This window comes from Ranitomeya variabilis, chromosome 6 (genome assembly GCF_051348905.1).
Source record: "Ranitomeya variabilis isolate aRanVar5 chromosome 6, aRanVar5.hap1, whole genome shotgun sequence".
NCBI lineage: Eukaryota > Metazoa > Chordata > Amphibia > Anura > Dendrobatidae > Ranitomeya > Ranitomeya variabilis.
In genome coordinates, this window is record NC_135237.1 from 403,795,359 (window position 1) to 403,815,051 (window position 19,693).

The 19,693-nt window shown below is 38.2% G+C and overlaps 1 protein-coding gene across 6 annotated transcripts in view; it reads left to right on the forward strand.

The window, feature by feature from the left end:
* Positions 1-19,693, forward strand: part of PIEZO2 (piezo type mechanosensitive ion channel component 2) — a 737,984-nt gene that overhangs the window by 692,515 nt on the left and 25,776 nt on the right. For 4 of the 6 annotated variants that reach the window (XM_077270184.1, XM_077270185.1, XM_077270186.1 and 1 more), the window contains 7 exons: positions 2,112-2,279; positions 7,853-8,236; positions 8,404-8,662; positions 11,297-11,479; positions 13,981-14,236; positions 17,609-17,741; positions 18,736-18,883. In XM_077270184.1, coding sequence (XP_077126299.1) covers positions 2,112-2,279; positions 7,853-8,236; positions 8,404-8,662; positions 11,297-11,479; positions 13,981-14,236; positions 17,609-17,741; positions 18,736-18,883 — 1,531 coding nt within the window. The remainder of the gene's footprint in view (positions 1-2,111; positions 2,280-7,852; positions 8,237-8,403; positions 8,663-11,296; positions 11,480-13,980; positions 14,237-17,608; positions 17,742-18,735; positions 18,884-19,693) is intronic. The other 2 variants (XM_077270188.1, XM_077270189.1) reach the window with 1 other exon arrangement.

Consider the following 19,693-nt stretch of genomic DNA (forward strand, 5'->3'; position numbering starts at 1 on the left):
AGACTGGATAAAGTAACATTTCACTGCAGGGAGGGACTAAACTGGATTTGTTACTAATCTATAACAATGGATACACATAGGTCGGGAAAAGAGCTGTAAATAAAAAAGGTGAATTTTAACCAATTAAAACTATTTCTACAGTTCTCTCATTTTTTATTTTAGATGCATTCGATAAAACAGTTGGCTGCTGTAACGCTGCTGCTGGCGCCCCTGCATGGTGTCTCCTTTCTCCTCCATGCAGGGATGTCAGCTTACTCACCGCCCTAGCCCTGCGGCGTTGTCTCCCGGCGTGTCCCTCCATCCTGCTGTTTGTGTGTGCGCACCGCACGCCTAGTACGCACATGTGTACCCCTGCTTCCCCATTCTTAAAGGCACAGTGTGCACATTATGCTAAATGCTCTCAGCTTGTTGCTGAGAGGCATTTAGTATAAGTAGTACACCTGCAAGATGGCTCCCAGCCAATAGCTGAGAGGCATTTAATGTAAAAGACTCCCTCTCCCCTAAGGCATCACCAAGCAATGTAGTGAATTATTAGTAAGGTGTACTGCTAGTGAGTTGTGAGGTCCTCTGGTCACAGTGTGGCCAGAGCCTAAACATTATCCCTTGGTTCCCGTGTGGCCAGTACTGTGTCCATAGTCCTCTGGTCTTAGAGCAGCCAGTGCCTGAACCTTGTCCCCTGATCCCGGAGTAGCCATTACTGAACCTTGTACACTGGTCCTGGAGTGGCCAGTGCCTGAAAACTGTCCCCTGGTCCCGGAGCGGTCAGTTCCTGAACCCTGTCCCCTGGTTCAGGAGTGGCCAGTGTCTTAACATTGTCCTCTGGTCCCGACTGTTACCAAAGTCCCTTGGTCCCAGTGAGGATAGTGCATGAACACTATTCCCTGGTCCATGAGTGGCCTAACCGTGATCCTGAATCCTAGATTGGCATGTCTGAACTGAGTCCTAAATCAGTGTCAGCGTACCTGACCTCTAGGGTCAGCAGCTGCAGTACCGGGTCTGGCTCAAGGAGTGGTACCTGGTGGCTACCTGCCGCACAAGCCTGACTTCACCACTAGAGGCTCTAGTGAACACAAAGGTAGCCACTTAGTTACACCCCTTTCTGGGAAGGCCCGATCCTGTGGCACAGTAGGTCCACGGCTGGGCGTAACAGTCTGCCCGACCCAGCCATGACCACAACAGCTGCTGAGGTGGACATACCCTTTAACACCTTATACCTTTTTTAGGCAAATAATTCAATGTATAGACTCATTTATAGGGCAAATACTAGTAGAATAATTGGTAAAGGTTGATATTATCATAAATTATTTTTTTATTTGACCTAGTGGGCTTAATTTATTATATTTGAAGTAGAACACATTTATAAAAAAAAAAGTCACATAAGCTGTCCTTGTTGCCCACATCAATCAATCAGGACTCAGCTTTCATTTGTCAACAAGGGAATCCTTTCTATTAGACAGATTAAATGAAGGACGGTCAAATATTTTGTGCAGATTAAAGGGAATCTGTCACCATTTTTTTGCTACCTCATCTGAGAGCAGTATTATGTAGGCAAAGAGAAGCTGAATGCAACAGTGTATCATTTAGTTTACTCGTTGCAGCAGTTCTGACACAATCAGAGTTCTTAGATTTAACATGAAGCAGAGCTGAGAAACCTAAACCTGTCAACACCAGGCTCTCTATGTGCAAAGTTTATTGACAGTGAGCTGCTTATCACAGGAGGGGGCGTGGTCGGATGACTGCTTGCTTGCCAGCTAGTCACAGCAATGATAATATCCTGGTGATAAAACCTTCACTGTAAGTAGATAACAGCATACAGCCAGAGAAGTGACATGTCGCTCAGTGTTAACCCCTACCTCATTCTGTGCTCTGATTACGTAGCAAAAACATGCTGACAGATTCCTTTTAATTTAATGTATACATCACTAACTCATTATTTAATTTATGATTACATGACATCATTAGTACTTTCAGATAATCCGTGCGTAATTTATGTGTTCATGAATGCTTGTTTGTGCTTGGTGTTTAGTTGCATATTATCACACTAGACTGTGTTAAACATTTTGCTTGCTTTTTTACTTATTAATTGTCTCTGTGACTGTTTGCGCCGCTAGCTGCAACACTGAAGCAACCATGCTGTTCTCAAGGCAGTCCACACTTGATGATTTAGATGGACCAGATGCTGTACCAAAAACAAGTGAGCGCGCCAGACCTAGGCTTCGTAAAATGTACAGCATGGACATGTCCTCTTCCTCTGCTGACAGTGGCAGTGTAGCATCAAGGTGCCTTATCCATGCATGCCTTATTCACTCATTCTTTGGTCTGTTGCCACATTATTGCATCATTCTAGCATTTGTTTTAAAGGAAATGTGTTATCAGAAAACGACCTATTGTTTAAATCAAGTTTTTATATTAAATGTATTTTTTTCTTTTTAAATTGATATTGTTTTCAATTGCCAAATATAAGAATCTATATTAAAAAAACAGGCAATTACCACACTGGCCATTAAGCTTAATACTAGATTGTGTATCCTGTTTTGTAAAAATTACTATTCAGTTGTCCCATCTCATCATAAACAGAATTACAATGAAAGGAAACACTTCTATACATGGCAGACAACACATTCATAAAAGGAGATATCACAGCTCACCTTCTTCACCTTCCTTTACAAAGACCTTTGTCCACATCAGAGCATGCCCAGAAAGTGCTTGTGTTTGAACCAGTAGGGTATTTTTTCAATACGTTTCCATCAAAAATATTTAAAGGGGTTGTCTGTTATAGAATAGAAAATTTTAAGGCATGGATACGCTTAAAATGAAAAACGGTAGCATACTCGCCCTTCCGGCACCACTGGCGGATCCAATGTAGAGAAACTTCCAGTAACATGATTTTCTAGTCGCCTTACCACTGTAGCCAATTAAAGGCGTCAGTAGTCCTCTGACTTAAAAATGGAGTAGGCATTGTTTCTGGAGTGGACACTCGATTTGTAGGTGGCGCTGGAAGGTCTAAGCCTTAACTTAAGGGTTTTATCTGTTTCAGACAACCCCAATTACTATAAAAACCTGATTTGAACAATACGGTAAGTATTTTTCTGATGGCACATTTCCTCTTACCTAGGTTGTATCTTCCATCATGTTGCATGTATCCAAAGTATAATTGCAATAAAATATGCTGCATTAGCATTGCATTTAGGTACAAACCTTGTGTCAAAACTCTGCAACCGGTTTTATCCATCTTATGGTAGTAGTGCATTTCAAGCACGTGTTGCTGTGTTTTTGCCATTGTTACACCTTACTGCATTGAATAATGTAGCTTAAGTATATGAATATTTCTTTTTTTAGTTGTTGCTTGTAGAATCTGTACAAGGATTTAATAGAAAATCTTTTCACTTCTTTAATCTAATTTTAGAAAATTTCATATGGGACCTGTAAGTGGCAGATGTGCAGACACTTAATTTGTGTGGAACACATTGATCGCATAAGGCCACGTTCACACATTCAGGATTTGGTCAGTATTTTACATCAGTAATTATAAGCCAAATCCAGGAGTGGGTGATAAATACAGAAGTGGTGACATGTTTCTATTATACTTTTCCTCTGACTGTTCCTCTCCTGGTTTTGGCTTATAAATACTGATGTAAAATACTGACCAAATACTGATAGTGTGAATGGGGCCTTACTAGTGCTATTGAACAATTCTAGTGCTGTGTAATATAAGCTACCGCCTATATTAAACACATCTCATATTCCAAACTAAATTCTGCTGTTACTTATAGAATATATGATGAGAGTAGTTCACTGCTAACGTTTAATTATATGATCCTTTTAGAAGTGTATCGGTGGGATAGTACAGTAGCGTACTATTTTCCATCATGCCGACTGATAGCCACAATATACTTAAAGATAGCCTGTTATCAGGATTTCAGACCCCAAACTAATGGAATATATGTAAAGTATGTAAAGGTGCTTTAATGCTGATTAAATCTTTACCTTTCTTGTAGAAATGCGTTTTACTGTTTTGGAGAAAGCCATAGTTGAAATTGTATGCTATTGAGTTGCGGGTACAGTGGGTGGGCACAGCACGTACAGATCTCCCGCCTTTCTCCCGATTCCCTGCCTGCCGCCTGCCCCTTCTTTCTGACTGACAGATCACTCATGTTTTAGGAACATGTCAGTCAGAGACAGGAGCCAGACATCAGGCGGTTAAGGAATAGGGAGATTCAATTAATTTATTTTATATTTTGATAGATCGGACTTTTACGAACGCAGCGACACCAAATATGTATATTTTTTTCATTTCTTAATTTTTAATGGGGATTTGAACTTTTATGGGTTTTTTTTTATTTTATTCAAAGTTTTTTAAACTTTTTTTTCAATTTATTTGCGATGATTTAAAACTGATTGTTTGATCGCTTGTGCTATATATGGCAATGTTACAGCATTGCTGAATGTAGCAAAACTCACAATCTCCTAAGAACGCCAGCTATAGTCTGGTTTTCACAAGATTATCATAATGACAGGCACAGGGGCCTTCAGCAGACCCCCTGCTGTAATGGCAAGCCATTGGCATTCCACGATCATGTCAAAGGTGAGCCGATAGGTGTATAGAAAGGGGCGCCACCCTCCCGGCACCCGTTAAATGCAGCTCTTAGAGAGTGACAGCTGCATTTACGAGGAGAACCCCCCCCCCCCCCGTGGCTATTAAAAGTAGATGATGGCTGATTAACTCAGCCATCATATGCCAGCAAGGATGCCGGCTCAGCATGTGACCTCACATCAAAGTCAGGGAGCCGGCATATGATGCACCAGTATGTGTCGGTAAGGGGTTAGAGCACCTTTATAAGCACCATTACTTTGGGGTATAAAATCCTGATGACAGGTTCTCTTTAAGTATAAATAATCAAGTAAAATGTTATTTAGTAATTATGCTAAACGTTGTGCACAGCTATCAATGCCGATCACTGTGCTGACAAAGGAGGGGTGTTTCTTGGCACCTTTTTACCAGGCTGGTGACCTGGCATTGTTGGCTATGAGGGTGATTATTTTATGTTACCATAATGGGCCTAAAAAAGATCAATTATGTCCAGGCCAGTCCACTATGTACTAGATACCTGTGGGTTTTATATGTAATATTATACTGTTTAGATACTGTATAAGATAGACCATTGTAGTTTAACAGTACTTATTACCAGTCTGCAGCTGATCTTTTTATGTAAGAAAACAATGGGAAGCCATAGAGTGATTATTTTACTAATTAACTCCTATAAAAAACGCATAGAAGTGTTCCTATTGGCCCATAAAGGACCCAACTTTGATTAGAGTAGTTCGGTAGCCACTTACTAAAGCATGTAGAAGAGCTTGTATAGTTCAAATTGTGAGATCTCACAATAACATGTGAGAGCTTGTGTTTTCACTGCAAGAGGGGTCGCAGTAGGTTATAGGATCCCACAAACCGTGAATTTCTAGAAAAGGTTGAGTCCTTTGGCGGGCATTGTGGACACTTTTAGGCATTTTTTATATGTGTTATTTGCTAAAAAATGATCCTTCTGTGGCTGCCCATTGTTTTCTTAAGAGGGCAGCTACAGAATGGTGATAGGTGCATTTAAAAAAACTTTTAAAAGTACCATATTAGGATACAAAAAAAATAAGTAAATAAAGTTTCTGATTAAATAAATCATTTTATTTAATAAAAAAACGTACACATATTGGGTGTAAAGTTATTCTAAAAGTATGGAACATGGTGAAAAACATGTCAAAAGCCTGTTGTGAAATTCCATTTTCAAGCATTCTTCCATTATAAAAAAAAATGTATTTAAATTAAACAATAACTTATACTTAAAGTTATGGCTGACCAAATGCATGCTGACCAGGCTAAAATGAAAACAAATCTATGATTTTTAAGGCTGCCGTCACACTAGCAGTGTTTGGTCAGTATTTTACATCAGTATTTGTAAGCCAAAACCAGGAGTGGGTGATAAATACAGAAGTGGTGCATATGTTTCTATGATACTTTTCCTCTAATTGTTCCACTCCTGGTTTTGCCTTACAAATACTGATGTAAAATACTGACCAAATACTGCTAGTGTGACGGCAGCCTAAGAGTTAAAGATGTCTGTGTGTACCGCAATATTGATAGCCTATGAAAGTTAGATTGATGGAGGTCCAACACCTGACACCTCCAGCAATCAAAAGGCCATGATTCTTCATCGTGTATGAAGCACAGCTGCATATCGCTCATAGTAATAACCTGCACTACCAGGTGCTGCCACTATGAGGAGTATGTAGTTGTGATGGCAAACAATGATAGGGAATCAGTCCTCAACGGAGCACTGAGCCCTCTTCAGTTAGGCTAAGTTCACATTTGTGTTTGTGTGCTCGGCGTATCATCTGCATATGCAAACACATGCCAAAAAAACGCATGCAAACTCATGTGTACGCAGCATTTTTCCGCATCAGCTTACGCAGGACGCAAAAAAGCCCGCTGCATTTGCATGCGTTTGTATGTGTTTTTTGCCTGCGTTTGCGTTTTTTATGCGCATGCGTTTGATATTTCAAGGAGGGCGTGTTCCTGGACATGCGCGGTCTGAAGTACGCAAGCACATCGAATGCATGCGTACGCAAGGACATGCGTACGCATGCGTTTCCATAGACAGTAATGCATTTTTTTTATTGCACTTATCCGCATGCGCATATTTGACGGATTTTTGACGCCTCCAAAAATGTTGCGTTCGCTGACCCCACCGCACACAGCGAAACGACGCATGCATACGCAAAAGCATGCAAACGCATGTCCATGCGTACACCATGTTAAATATGTGGACGCATGATGCAGGCGGATGTATGCGGATCAAATGCTGCGCGCAGAGACGCAAATGTGAAACCAGCCTTAGCTGATCGCTGGGCTGTGAAATCTAAGGCCCTTACAAATCTGACACTGACAGCCTACACTAAGGATAGGGTATACTTTATATAGTCACACATAAAACTTTACATTCCAAATGACCCATTGCACCTTTCATCTCCCAAACACTAAATGTATGTCTGAATTCTTCTATGACAAGGTTTTCTGCTAATAACATCACATTAGGAAATTACTGTTTAAATGGAATCTGTCACCAGGTTTTTGTCACATCTGAGAGACGGATAATATAGGGACAGAGACCCTAATTCCAGTGATAAATCACTTACTCGGCTGCTTTCTGTCATTTTGATATAATCACTTTTTTGATCTGCTGAGATCTAGCCATTCTCACAATGTTGAGATTTGTATAACCTCGCCAACACTACTTGTCAGCTTTCTACCCATACACAGTGTACACAGAAAGCTGCCAGTCAGTGGTGCGGGTGGGGATTATACAGAGCTCATGAATATGCTTGACTAATTGGTAGCATGTTTACTAGTCATCTAAGGATAATCTCCTGCTGATAAAACTGTGAATTTATCAAAGCTACAGCAAGTAGCTCAGTAAGTGAAATTTCAGTGGAATCAGGGTCTCTGCTCTTACATTATGCTGCTCTGAGGTTAGGTGGCGAAAAGCTGCTGACAGACCCCCTTTAAGCATTTTATGGATATTCTCTTCAAAGTAGCTGAAAAAAGGTTTAGATTCAAGTAACAAAATAAATGCAAAAACTCATGGTCTAAAGAGAAATAGATGTTTTGCTCCATTTTCTGCAGGGGTGTAAAGGAACATTAATATCAGTGTTAATTTTGAGAAAAAAACATTCAGAAGCCACAAATAGAATCACACCTAAACTGTTCTTAAGCTGTAAAATGGCCTAATCATATTCTGTGTAATTGACCATTTAGCTTTGGCAAGTTTCATTTCCAGTTTAACAGCTTGTCTTTCCTAAACAGTGAACCGACACAGTGTACCATGGTCTACTCCAGGCAGGGGACTACTGAAACTATAGAAGAAGCAGATGATGAGCAGGAAGAAGATGGCAAAAGTCCAACCTCAAGATTAGCTCCATCTGATGAAGAATATTGTGTTGACCTAGAGGGATCTAGCTACACACCTGATACAGAGCTGCCATTATATTCCACCGCTGATGGAGATCTTCCACCATCTTACAGCAAAGCTGTCAGCTTCGAGCAATTGTCATTTGCTTCTCAGGATGAATCTGCTGACAATAATCTGATGGTTTTAAGTCCAGATGACAGCCATATTGACAAGTACCATGATACTCTTCTGCCTACTCTTACACATGAGCTGACTGCAAGTGAACTTCTGCTAAATAAGTAGGTGTTTTTATTTCTTTGACATTTTTGTCTTCTTAATCTCATAAACCTCATTGTAAATCTTATAGGTTAAATTCTCGAGTTGTATTTGTTCAGTATTGAAAGTATTAATTTGTTTGTCCTGTGAAGTTTACATAATTTTTTAACAATTTCTTTTCATTTGACAGGATGTTTGAAGATGAAGAGCTGGAAGATTCTGCGAAATTTTATACTGGGCAACCACGCTTGCTGCAGCTTATTTATGCTCTTTACAATACCTTAGTGGCCAGATCAGAAATGGTTTGCTATTTTGTGATCATTCTCAACCATATGATTTCTGCTTCCATAATAACATTGGTTCTGCCAATTCTCATATTTTTGTGGGCCATGCTGTCTGTTCCACGCCCCAGTAAAAGGTTTTGGATGGCTGCCATTGTATATACTGAGGTAAGTGTTTAGGTTCCCATATATCTTGTTCTCAGATAAGCAATAAAATAAGTTTGCATATTCAAATGGTATAATTAAAATTCTGCACAAACTTGTACTTCCAAGGGCATTTGATAAGGAGAAAAAGCCCCATAGCAATACCTGCGTGGGCATATTCATGCTTCCTTGTTAGTTTTCAAATGGATCAAATTAGATCACCATAGGGTACAATTGTAATCTTAGTTTTCATGAACCTCTTATGTCTTGCAGTTTTAATATGAATGTTGAATCATCTGAATGGAACCCTTACAACCATCTAAATCAGGGTTTCCAACCAACCAGCTATTCCAGGACAGTCTATGAAAATAGGGCACTATATTTCCTCTGTATGTAAAAAAGTTTTAAGGCACACATGATTTTTTTCAAGCTGAGGAAAGCTCTACGGATTATTTTGACTGTAATTATCATCATTTTACAGTTTACAGTGATTGCAGCTGATGTCTAAATATCAGACTTATGGGCTATAGACCGATATCACTTACACTACTCACAAAAAGTTAGGGAAATTTGGCTTTCGGATGAAATTTATAGAAAACGTAAAGAGTTCACTCTTACAATCATATTTTATCATGAAACTAGAACATTTAAGGCCCCTTTCACACATCAGGCTTTTACTATCAGTCGCAATCCGTCGAATTTTGAAAAAAACGAATCCGGCAACTGATGCTGCCGGATCCGTTTTTTTCTCATAGATTTGCATTAGCGACAGATTGCGAAGGATGTTCTCATATTTCATCCGTTGTTCGCCAGATCCGTTGAAGATTGTTTGTTCGGCGGCCGGAGACAACCGTTTTCGTGAATCGACTTTCATCAGTGAACAGCGCTGAAGCCAACTTCTCCCTCTTACAGCTTTGATGTTTTCTGACCCATGCAAGACAATGACGCCAGTGTCTGGTGGTGTGCTCATGGACCCTTACAGGTCATCTAGCACACAGACCACATTGATGTAAATCGTTTTGAGTAGTCTGAGGTGACACTTTGGTGCCTCTCACTTCCCTTAAATGTGCCTGTAGTTGTGTGGCATTAATCATCTGGTTCCGAAGGACATTGTTCACAATGAAGCGATCATCAGTTTTGGGATGTGGCTAAAAAACATTCACTGCTCTGCCTGTCTGTGACTCCTCCAGCCTCTCTTTTATCTCTGTTGCAACCTGCTGATGACTCTCTTATGACACTCAGTGGCCTCTTCCATCTTAGAACATCCTACTTAAAGCCTCGCAATGGCGAAGTACTGTTAAATCAATTGTTTGGTGTTGTCTTGTTTTCATGATGTCAAAATGTGAACAACACGATGAGGAGGACTGTTTAAATACCAGTTCTAATTGAACCTCAAAATTTGTTGGCCGATTCATGGATCAAACACCTGTTGAGAATATAACCAATAAGTTCCTTGTTCGAGAACAGCAAGTTGTGCAAAAAGTTAGAGTGCATTATAGTTTCATCATGAACTTTTGCTGAAAGCTAAATATCCCTAACTTTTTGTGATTAGTGTATAATCATAATGATATATTATAGCTTTCCAATGTGATCGCAAAAAATATTGTCTGTCATTTTTTGATAAGCTGTTCAGAGAAAATGAAGTGTCAAGTTGGCAACCCTGATTTAAATGGAACATAACTTTTATTTTATAGACCTTAATATTTTCATTTTACTTACAGACTTGCAGTATATCATCATAGTGGGATATGAGTTATACAAATGTGTTCCATAATGTAAATTTTGCCAAGAGTTCTAGCTAAAATGGTCAAATGTTAGCCTAACTTTGGAAAATGGTTTTTCTATGACAAAAAAGGCAAACATACAGCAAAGAAAGAGACAAGAGGAAGTAGATAGAAGGTCTTAAAAAAGCTGAAAAACAAGATGGTGGGGATCTAGATGATTATGGAGGGGTATTTCCCTATCAATTTATTTAATAAAGCACTATGTGGGAGACATCCATGTTACGTGTCAATTTTTAAATCCTGGAATTAAATCACAGGGAATTAGTTGGCTTGGAGGAGTTAGTAAACTTCTGCACTGATGCAGTGAGATTTTTCATCCTCATGCTGTATAGACTGGATGACAGGAGAGAATTTGAGATAAAAGCTTGTAGCTTGCCCTTTGGTTTCTGCTGGTAATGCAGCACTTGTGAGAATACCGAAGTGTATATTGTGTCACTTATGACAAATAGAATTCTAAGGGGTAATTTTTCATTGGAAAGAGATGGTGGGAGTTCATAATCATCTGGATAGGAGATCAAGAGAGTAGCAAGTTGAGAGTGTGTGGCAACAGTGCCCCTGACTGGAACATATGGTCTCAAAACTTGTAATGGCTTAGGTAGAGCGCTTACCGTATGTGTGAAGGAAGCAAGCAATTTGATAGTTGCATTTTTAACCACAGATCTAAACTGAAAGGTCCAGGAAGGCATTAAGGTCAAAATTATCCTACCAGAATCCTTTAAATAGGGAAAAAGTTGTCTGTATTTCCCAGAAAAAAAGGGGCTTGATAGCTCAAGATGGGAAATAATGGAGAGGGGAAGTGGAAAAATCAGTATATGGAAAAACACTGTGAAATAGCTGCTATTTTCAAGTTTTTAATGATGTTTTTTTGGTATAGGTAACAATTGTTATCAAGTATTTCTTCCAATTTGGATTTTTCCCATGGAACAAATTTTTGGATTTGTACAAAGACAAACCATATCATGTTCCTAATATAATTGGTGTGGAGAAGAAAGAAGGCTATGTACACTACGACCTGGTGCAACTCCTTGCATTATTTTTTCATAGATCTATTTTGAAGGTATGACACATGTGACTGAATACTGTTGTATGTGATTATTAAATGTGAAATTAGGTATAGTTGTGACAACTGACATTAAAACACACATTGGGCAACAATTTTGTATTAGATGTTGACAATATTTTATCATTTACATTTATTATATAAATCCTTATGTGTTTAGCGTTCAGCCTTTTTGGTCTAAGTGGACTTGACATCAGATATCTATGTGTGAAATATTGTCCTAAGTTGCTTCCTATAATATCTACTCTCATCAGTAAAATAGTGAGCTTTTTCTTCATTAGTATGTCATAAATTCTGCATAAAATAGCTATACTAGCGATGAGTAAGAGCTGGATGGGTGATAAGTATCTGACAGAAATAGTCAAGTGGCAGGACCCCCAGTGATCAGTTCTATAGACTCTGAATGCAACAGTAGCTCACATGCTTGACATGTTTGCTTCATTTAAGCAAGGAACACAAGACCTCCAATTTTGTAATGAGGAGTTACCAGTAATTGTATTTGCCAGAAATCAGACACTTATCACATCACAAAGACTAGAATGTCTGTCAAGCTTTTTGGGTGTCTCTGGTTTTGCTGCTTAGTCGTATTGAAATAAAATGAAATATTAAATATAAAAGACATTGTGATTCTTATATTTAAAGAGTTAATAAAGGACACTAAAGGAGAGAAGAGGGCGAATAGGGTCTTATCCGATAGAGATTTCAGGATATACAATCAGATTGCACTCACCTGATGTGTCTTTACATTAGAGCATAGAGACTCATCAGAGTTGACAGCTGCTGCATATGCACAGGTCAAACTGGTGACCGAATCATAATATTAAATCTGGAAAATTCGTGGTTACCATCCGTGCTGCTGCATAAATAAAGGTCCAGGCGAGTTGAAGAATGGTGGTTTATTCTCAACGCATTTCGAAGCCAACAAGACTTCTTCCTCAGGAGATGCTATCTGAGGAAGAAGTCTTGTTGACTTCGAAACGCGTTGTGAATAAACCACCGTTCTTCAACTCGCCTAGACCTTTATGAGTATCACGGTTTGGGGCTGCCCTTTTTATTTATAAAAAAAAAGAATGGGCATCCTCAGAGTAGTGATATTTTTAAAATACAGTAATTAATTGGTCAGATCTCATCGGATATTATTCACATAGTTGTACACCACCAAAAAATTGTAGATTAGTAGGAAAAGAAAAAGGGAAGGGAAAGGATGTGCATAAAAAATAACTTTTAGTGATTTATTAAATAATATGTTTTTAGGTTTTTAAAAACAAGTTTACAAAGATTCTGGTAAGGATGTATATCGAATCACAGTTAGTTGTGTGATTATATTATATTAATTGCTGTGACTTGCTAAGGTCTCGATATATGACTTGACTGCAGAGATATACTTATTTAAAATAGGATCCTTAACCAGAGTCCCTTATAAATTATTGGTCGGGTTTTATATATCCTTATATATAGGGTCTCAAATTTGATGCAAGGTCTATATGTGTCTGGAAAAATTGGTGATAATTAACGCTGTTTAATAAATCATATAACGGTATGGTTAAGATGTAAGATGGACTAATACACCACTATTTATTACACATATAGCTGCTAATAGTGATGAGTTACTAAATCAGGAGTCAGCATATATGTGTACTACTGCTGCTCTCCGATATAAGTGTCGCTGACACTCTAGCACGCCAACTGCATCCGTATGTATACTGTCAACAGAAGATTTTTTTCACTACCTCATGACTAATTGTGCCGTTATGATAGCTAACATGTCACTTTGTATACCACATATAGATTGCTAAAGTTGTTGTGCACCTTGATCAGAAGACACATAATAATCAACTGTTCTGCGTCTTCTTATAAGAAAGCCACTGTAGTGCCATAAATTCGCATAGCTGGCACTCTGACCATATTTATACTCAAGTATATGATCAGGACATGTGTCCCTGATGCGCTTTTCGCCGGGATACTGGCTTTTTCTCAGGACGGCTGCAGAGAGTTGCAGGATCTCGCTTGGAATTCCAGGATCCAACAATACAGAAGTTTGAGAGTCTGGCCCTTTAGCAGGACATTAGAGACATTTGGGAGCTCTTTTGTAATTAGGTTTTATTTAGAAATTCTACCATTCTGAGGCTGTCCACTCTTATTTTTAATAAAAAGGCAGCAGAAAACTGGTGATAAGTTCTTTTTCAACATTTTATTAAGAGGATTTAGTGGTTTTCATATTTAATTTATTTTCAGTGCAGCTAATCCACAAAACCAGAGACCATGGTGACCACGAAATGCCTAAGCTGCATCCAAAGAGTGATCATAAAACATAATGCAGGCATGCCAAATATAAAAGTAGAGACCAAAGAATGATTAGATTGAAAAAGCAAGCCCTTGGTAGATGAGGAAATTTGTGTTTGGGAATTTGGTAAATCTTTTGATTGATTGTTGTACTGATTACCTGTACCTGTTATTTTGTATATCTGAAAGTAACAAGAGTTCCTCTATTCTATTAGTGTCACGGTCTTTGGGATGAGGATGATATGACTGATAATGCCACCCACAAAGAAGACACAGATGATGAAGTTTCAGAAGGATCAGGAAGAAGAGATTCAGTAGGCTCACTAAAATCAGTTAACCTAGCAGCATCTGTAGAATCAATCCATGTCCATTTTCCAGAGGAGAAGGCAGCCATAAGGAGGAAGAGTTCTAGTAGTGGCTCCCAAATTTCACACAGGTCTAGTTACTCCTCCTCGCACAGATCAAAGAGAGGTAATTGTCAACCAGCATGCTGCAATGTTAAAGATTAAAGAGTGACTGTTTTATTTTTATCTATATACAGCTCTGGCAAAAATTAAGAGACCACCACATCAAATCCCTGTCATGGGCAGCCCAATTTCCAGACCTGAACCCCATTGAAAACCTCTGGAATGTAATCAAGAGGATGATGGATAGTCACAAGCCATCAAACAAAGAACTGCTTAAATTTTTGCGCCAGAAGCAGTGTGAAAGACTGGTGACAAGCATGCCAAGTTGCATGAACGCTGTGATTAAAAATCATGGTTATTCCACAAAATATTGATTTCTGAACTCTTCCTGAGTTACAATTACATTAGTATTGTTGTTTCTAAATGATTATCAACTTGTTTTCTTAGCATTATTTGAGGTCTGAAAGCATTTTTTTTATTTTGACTATTTTTCTTTATCAGAAAAAAAATAAAAAATGTATTGCTTGGAAATTAGGAGACATGTTGTCAGAAGTTTATAGAATAAAAGAACAATTTAAATTTTACTCAAAAATATACCTATAAAGAGAAAAATCTGACAAAGTTAACATTTTGCAGTGGCCTCTTAATTTTTGCCAGAGTTGTATACTGTTGCTTTATAGCTCTGGCTCCTGGGCTCATATCCCACCAAGGACAACATGTGCAAGGAGCTTGTATGTTCTCCCCATGTTTGTGTGGGTTTCCTCTAGGTCAGTGTTTCTCAACTCCAGTCCTCAAGACCCCACAACAGGTCATGTTTTCAGGATTTCCTTAGTATTGCATAGGCGATGGAATTAATGCTTGAGCAGGTGATGAAATTATTACCTGTGCAATATTAAGGAAATCCTGAAAACATGACCTGTTGTGGGGTCTTGAGGACTGGAGTTGAGAAACACTGCTCTAGGTTCTCAGGTTTCCTCCCACACTCCCAAGACATACTGATCGGGAATTTAGATTGTGAGCACCAATGTGGACAGTGATGATAATGTCTGTAAAGCGCTGTGGAATATGATGGTGCTATATAAGCAAAGCATAATAAATATACCATAGAAAAATGGTCAAAATAAAAAAAAATGCTTTCAGACCTCAAATAATGCTAAGAAAGCAAGTATATATCAATACCATATATCAGGGGTCCCCAACCTGTAGCTTGCGAACCACATGTGGCTCGCGGTCCTATAAATTGTGGCTCGCGGCTGCCTGCCAGCGTGGTGCATTAGCTGCAGGTCTAGCAAACAGGTATGAGAAGAAAATATAAAAATGGTGAATTTTGTGCGTAGCCCTGCACAGAAGAGCAGATCTGATGCACATATACTGGTCTTAGGGGTTTATAGATAAATTAAGTATGGTACGCTGGAGACAGCATGATACTACCTGTCGGAGAAGGTGCCTGAAGCTGGATATGACAGTGTTTTGAGAGTGCTGGATGGGAGAATACTGAATGGGAGTATTGTGGGGACCACTGGATCTTGTTATACTGATTCGGGGTGATTTCTGTGGAAAAGCTTTGGTTATCATTATACCCGTAATGGGGACTCTGGTTGCCACTACTGTGATGGGGAGGGAGCTAAATGTGGCTCGCAACGCCCTCTCAGAGCGGAATGTGACTCGCAACGCTCTTTCAGAGCGGAATGTGGCTCTCTAGGACAGAAAGGTTGGAGACCACTGCCATATATCAATACCATACGTGAAAATAATATTAGAAAAATCTGCTTCTTTTTTGGTTTCTTTCTGGATGGATCATGAATTCTCAGAATAGTTGTTCCTCTTACGTGTTGTATCTAAGTTTATAACGGATAAAACTAGGAACCCATTATAGTGTATGAATCAGAAGAAAGTATGATGCAGCACTCTTTTCAGGATAAAAGATTTACGGCTTTATTGTCCACAAACAAAATCCAGCTGAGAACAGCAAGAGATTCATCTGATGCATTTAGCATAAACAAATGTTCTTAATCATAGCGTATGGAGCTGTTCACATGTCCATGTATATTTGCAGACATAGTGTTCCACACAAAATCATGGAGACCTGTCAAAATTTGATCTAGGTCTCGGATCAAACTCCCCATAGCATGTCTATGGATCCATGAAAATATTGAACAGTGTTCGGATGTATGTTTTTCATAGACCGTTTGAAAGGAGAGGCTTGAGAAATCTCCATCAGTTTTTTTCATCCGAGAAAAAACGAGGAAACGCTTACCAAACTCTGATGATAGAAAATGACACACTGACCAAACATTGATAAAACTCTGATAAAAAACACCTGAAGAAACTCAGAATGATTTTTGTTTATGAGAAAACTCACCGACGTCTGAATGACCATGTTCACACAAGCATATTTCACGGGATTATACAGACTACATTGTCCCGACAGACCCAAACTCGGGATACCCACGGTCAATCTGGGATATTGCGGTCCACATAAAGACATGAACCCAGCCTAAGGGAAAATCTGTCTTTACAGAATATAGATTTTACAGATTTTACCTATGAAATGAGAGTGAATGATCAATCTGTCACGTGAAGGAAGGTACTATTGAGTTACCAAATAAAAATAAAAATGACGGTTACTCTTTAGACTTCTATTTCTCTATTTACATCTTGTAAGTTCTTAAATGTTCATATTGTGTTTTCAACAAATCAGAAAGTTATTTTCTTTCTATAATTTACATTATGAATGTTATTCTTGGATAATCATAAATATACATTAGTAGTTCTTTCCCTGCCCAGCCCATTTAGTATACATGTTATAGAACTTCTACATGTTCCTCAGATTATTGGCATGTGATGTCACATATATTGCTGAGTAACAATGAACATGATTCACTGCTTCGCCATATTGACTCATTAATACATAAACGTACTTAGTGGTAACATTTTTGCAGCTGAGAGTGTATATTCACAGTGGGAGAAGAGAGAGAGCAAAGCTATGTAGGGTGCAAGCTTGTTAATGGCAGCAGATGTAAAGTCTGTTTATATTACGTCTTGGAACCAGGCTTCTCCTTGCAGCCCTTTGTATGAGGAAGTCTGAAGGTTGTATTTCTTCTTCTTTCCAACATTAGGTAGCCTCTCACATCTGCAAAATATTAAACGAGGGAATGTGCAGTCTGTGCACGGAGCCAGATAAACTCATTGAAATGATAATCCTAGTAGTGAAGAAACTTTTCCCTTAACATTTTGGATAGTTTATGTAAATAGATAAATAAATCAGTATAACTTTCAGCATTTTATATAATCAATACTCTTCATTTCCTTCTCTGAATTGAATATCTGTACTTACCGTAATTTACGCTAATTGCACAGAGAATTTATCAAACATTAAATAAGTTTTGATGAAACAAAAAGTCAGACATTTATAAATTCTTTTTTTTTGTTACAGGCAGCACCAGCACAAGAAACAGCAGTCAGAAGGGTAGCAGTATACTAAGCATCAAACAAAAATCGAGAAAGGAATTGCTGATGGAAAAACTTAGGGAGCAGCTTATCAAGGCGAAAGCATTTGCCATCAAAACGTAAGAAGTTTCTAACTTTTTCCTCTGCCTTTTGTGCTGGAAAGTCTTGTACTCTAAAACGTACTAGATCATCTATATTTTATTAATTAAATCATATATTTTTTCTTACTTGTTTTTAGCTTTTGTTGGTAGATTTATTTTTTATTCAACTTTCTGTGCATGAATTTGGGGGCAGCCATCTTGCCTGAGTCTCTGTAAAGCATTTAGAGAAATTCTTTACAGTAGCAATATGGAACATAGACATCAATAGACGGGATCTTGCTTATTAACTCACATTAGATTGTTTTCTAGGTATGCTTTATGATCGGTTCAGAGGTCACTGTGCAGGGAGGGGGGAGGACGTGACATGTGGCCATTGCCTATTCTAAATATTGTGATTTCATGTTACATATATTTAGTTGTTACCTTTCATTATGCCTGTGGTGATAATGATATTACTACTGAAAAATAATCCGTTCACAACAGGAAGTAGCTTAGTGGCCAAAGTGGCAACTGACTGTAAGATACTTTATTTATTTACTTTAAAATAGTGGTATGAAAAATGCAAAAAAATGAATTACAAAAAAAGTATTTAAAATAAAAATAATGTATCCTCTGATAACGCTTTCTCTTTTCCCACAAAAATGTTTTCTTTTCTGAACATCATCACCATTGATCATCATAATTGAACATCATTTTACTGTAGATACGTATTTGTTTTCTACAAAACTGACTTTTTCTATTAGTCACAAGCGGTCCACACCTATGTGCAACTCTGGGAGAAATAGTTTATGGTCTTCATGGTATTGACCAGATTATAATTTTTGAATTTTTGTCATACATGTTTAATGTTCTTTTTGCTGTATTGTAATGTAACCCATTCTTCAAAAAACTGTGGTGAAGCGGTGTCATTGCATTTTAACGGTATTATAATTGTGGAAAGTCTTCTAGAACTTACAAGATAAATTAATTGAACAACTTACCTTCATTTACTCATTGCAATTTTTTTTTCCAGAATCCTTCAGATTTATTTGCCAATCAAACAATTTTTTTACAACCTCATTCATCCAGACTACAGTGCTGTGACAGATGTCTATGTGTTAATGTTCCTGGCAGATACTGTAGACTTCATCATAATTGTATTTGGCTTCTGGGCATTTGGAGTAAGTCATCATACTAAAGGAATTGCCAAGTGTCTCATGCTGCTGCAAATAAAATTACTGTAATAGTTTTGGGATTGCTTCTTATTTTTCAATAAGTGGATGTATTAGGCTTGTAGTATAGGAAAAAAAGAGAAAGCGAAAATGTATTCAAAGTTACAAAGGAAACTTAGAATAGGAAGAAATTGGAATGGCATATTTTGTTTTTGTCACTATGACAGCTTTTTTTGCAGGAAGGTGAAATAGAAGATGGGCCATTAGTATTAGTTTCCTAAAAAAAAGCATACGTTTCTGATAAAACATCTTAGTTAATGGTTGGTTCTATAGTGCTATATAAGAATTACTGGGCCAACGGTGGTGGAAGAAGAAATAAAAATATATCCTCACTCCAGCACCGGTCATTTGCACTCCATTACGAATCCCCATACTCGTCTCCTGGCATCAATACCTGCAGCGTTCACATTTCGTCCAAGCAGAAGAAGCTAGATCAGACAGAAAGGTAAGGGTGGGGTCGATCAGCAACCAGTAATTTCAATGCAGTATTCATGTGAATCCTCCATAGGACATTGATGCCAGGAGACAAGGAGGTTTGTATAGGTTTTTTTCCTTTCCCTTTCTGGCCCCATAAAGATTTACTTTTATAGTAATGGACATCCCCTTAGTCAGAGTAATATTTTAGGACAGCACTAAAACTACAGTATTGAGCTTTCTTTAATTATTGATTAGCATTTAACAGGTTTACGGTATGAAGATTAACAAATATAAGCTGCTTTATAAGCTGGATGTAGGATAACAATTGACAAAAATCAAAAG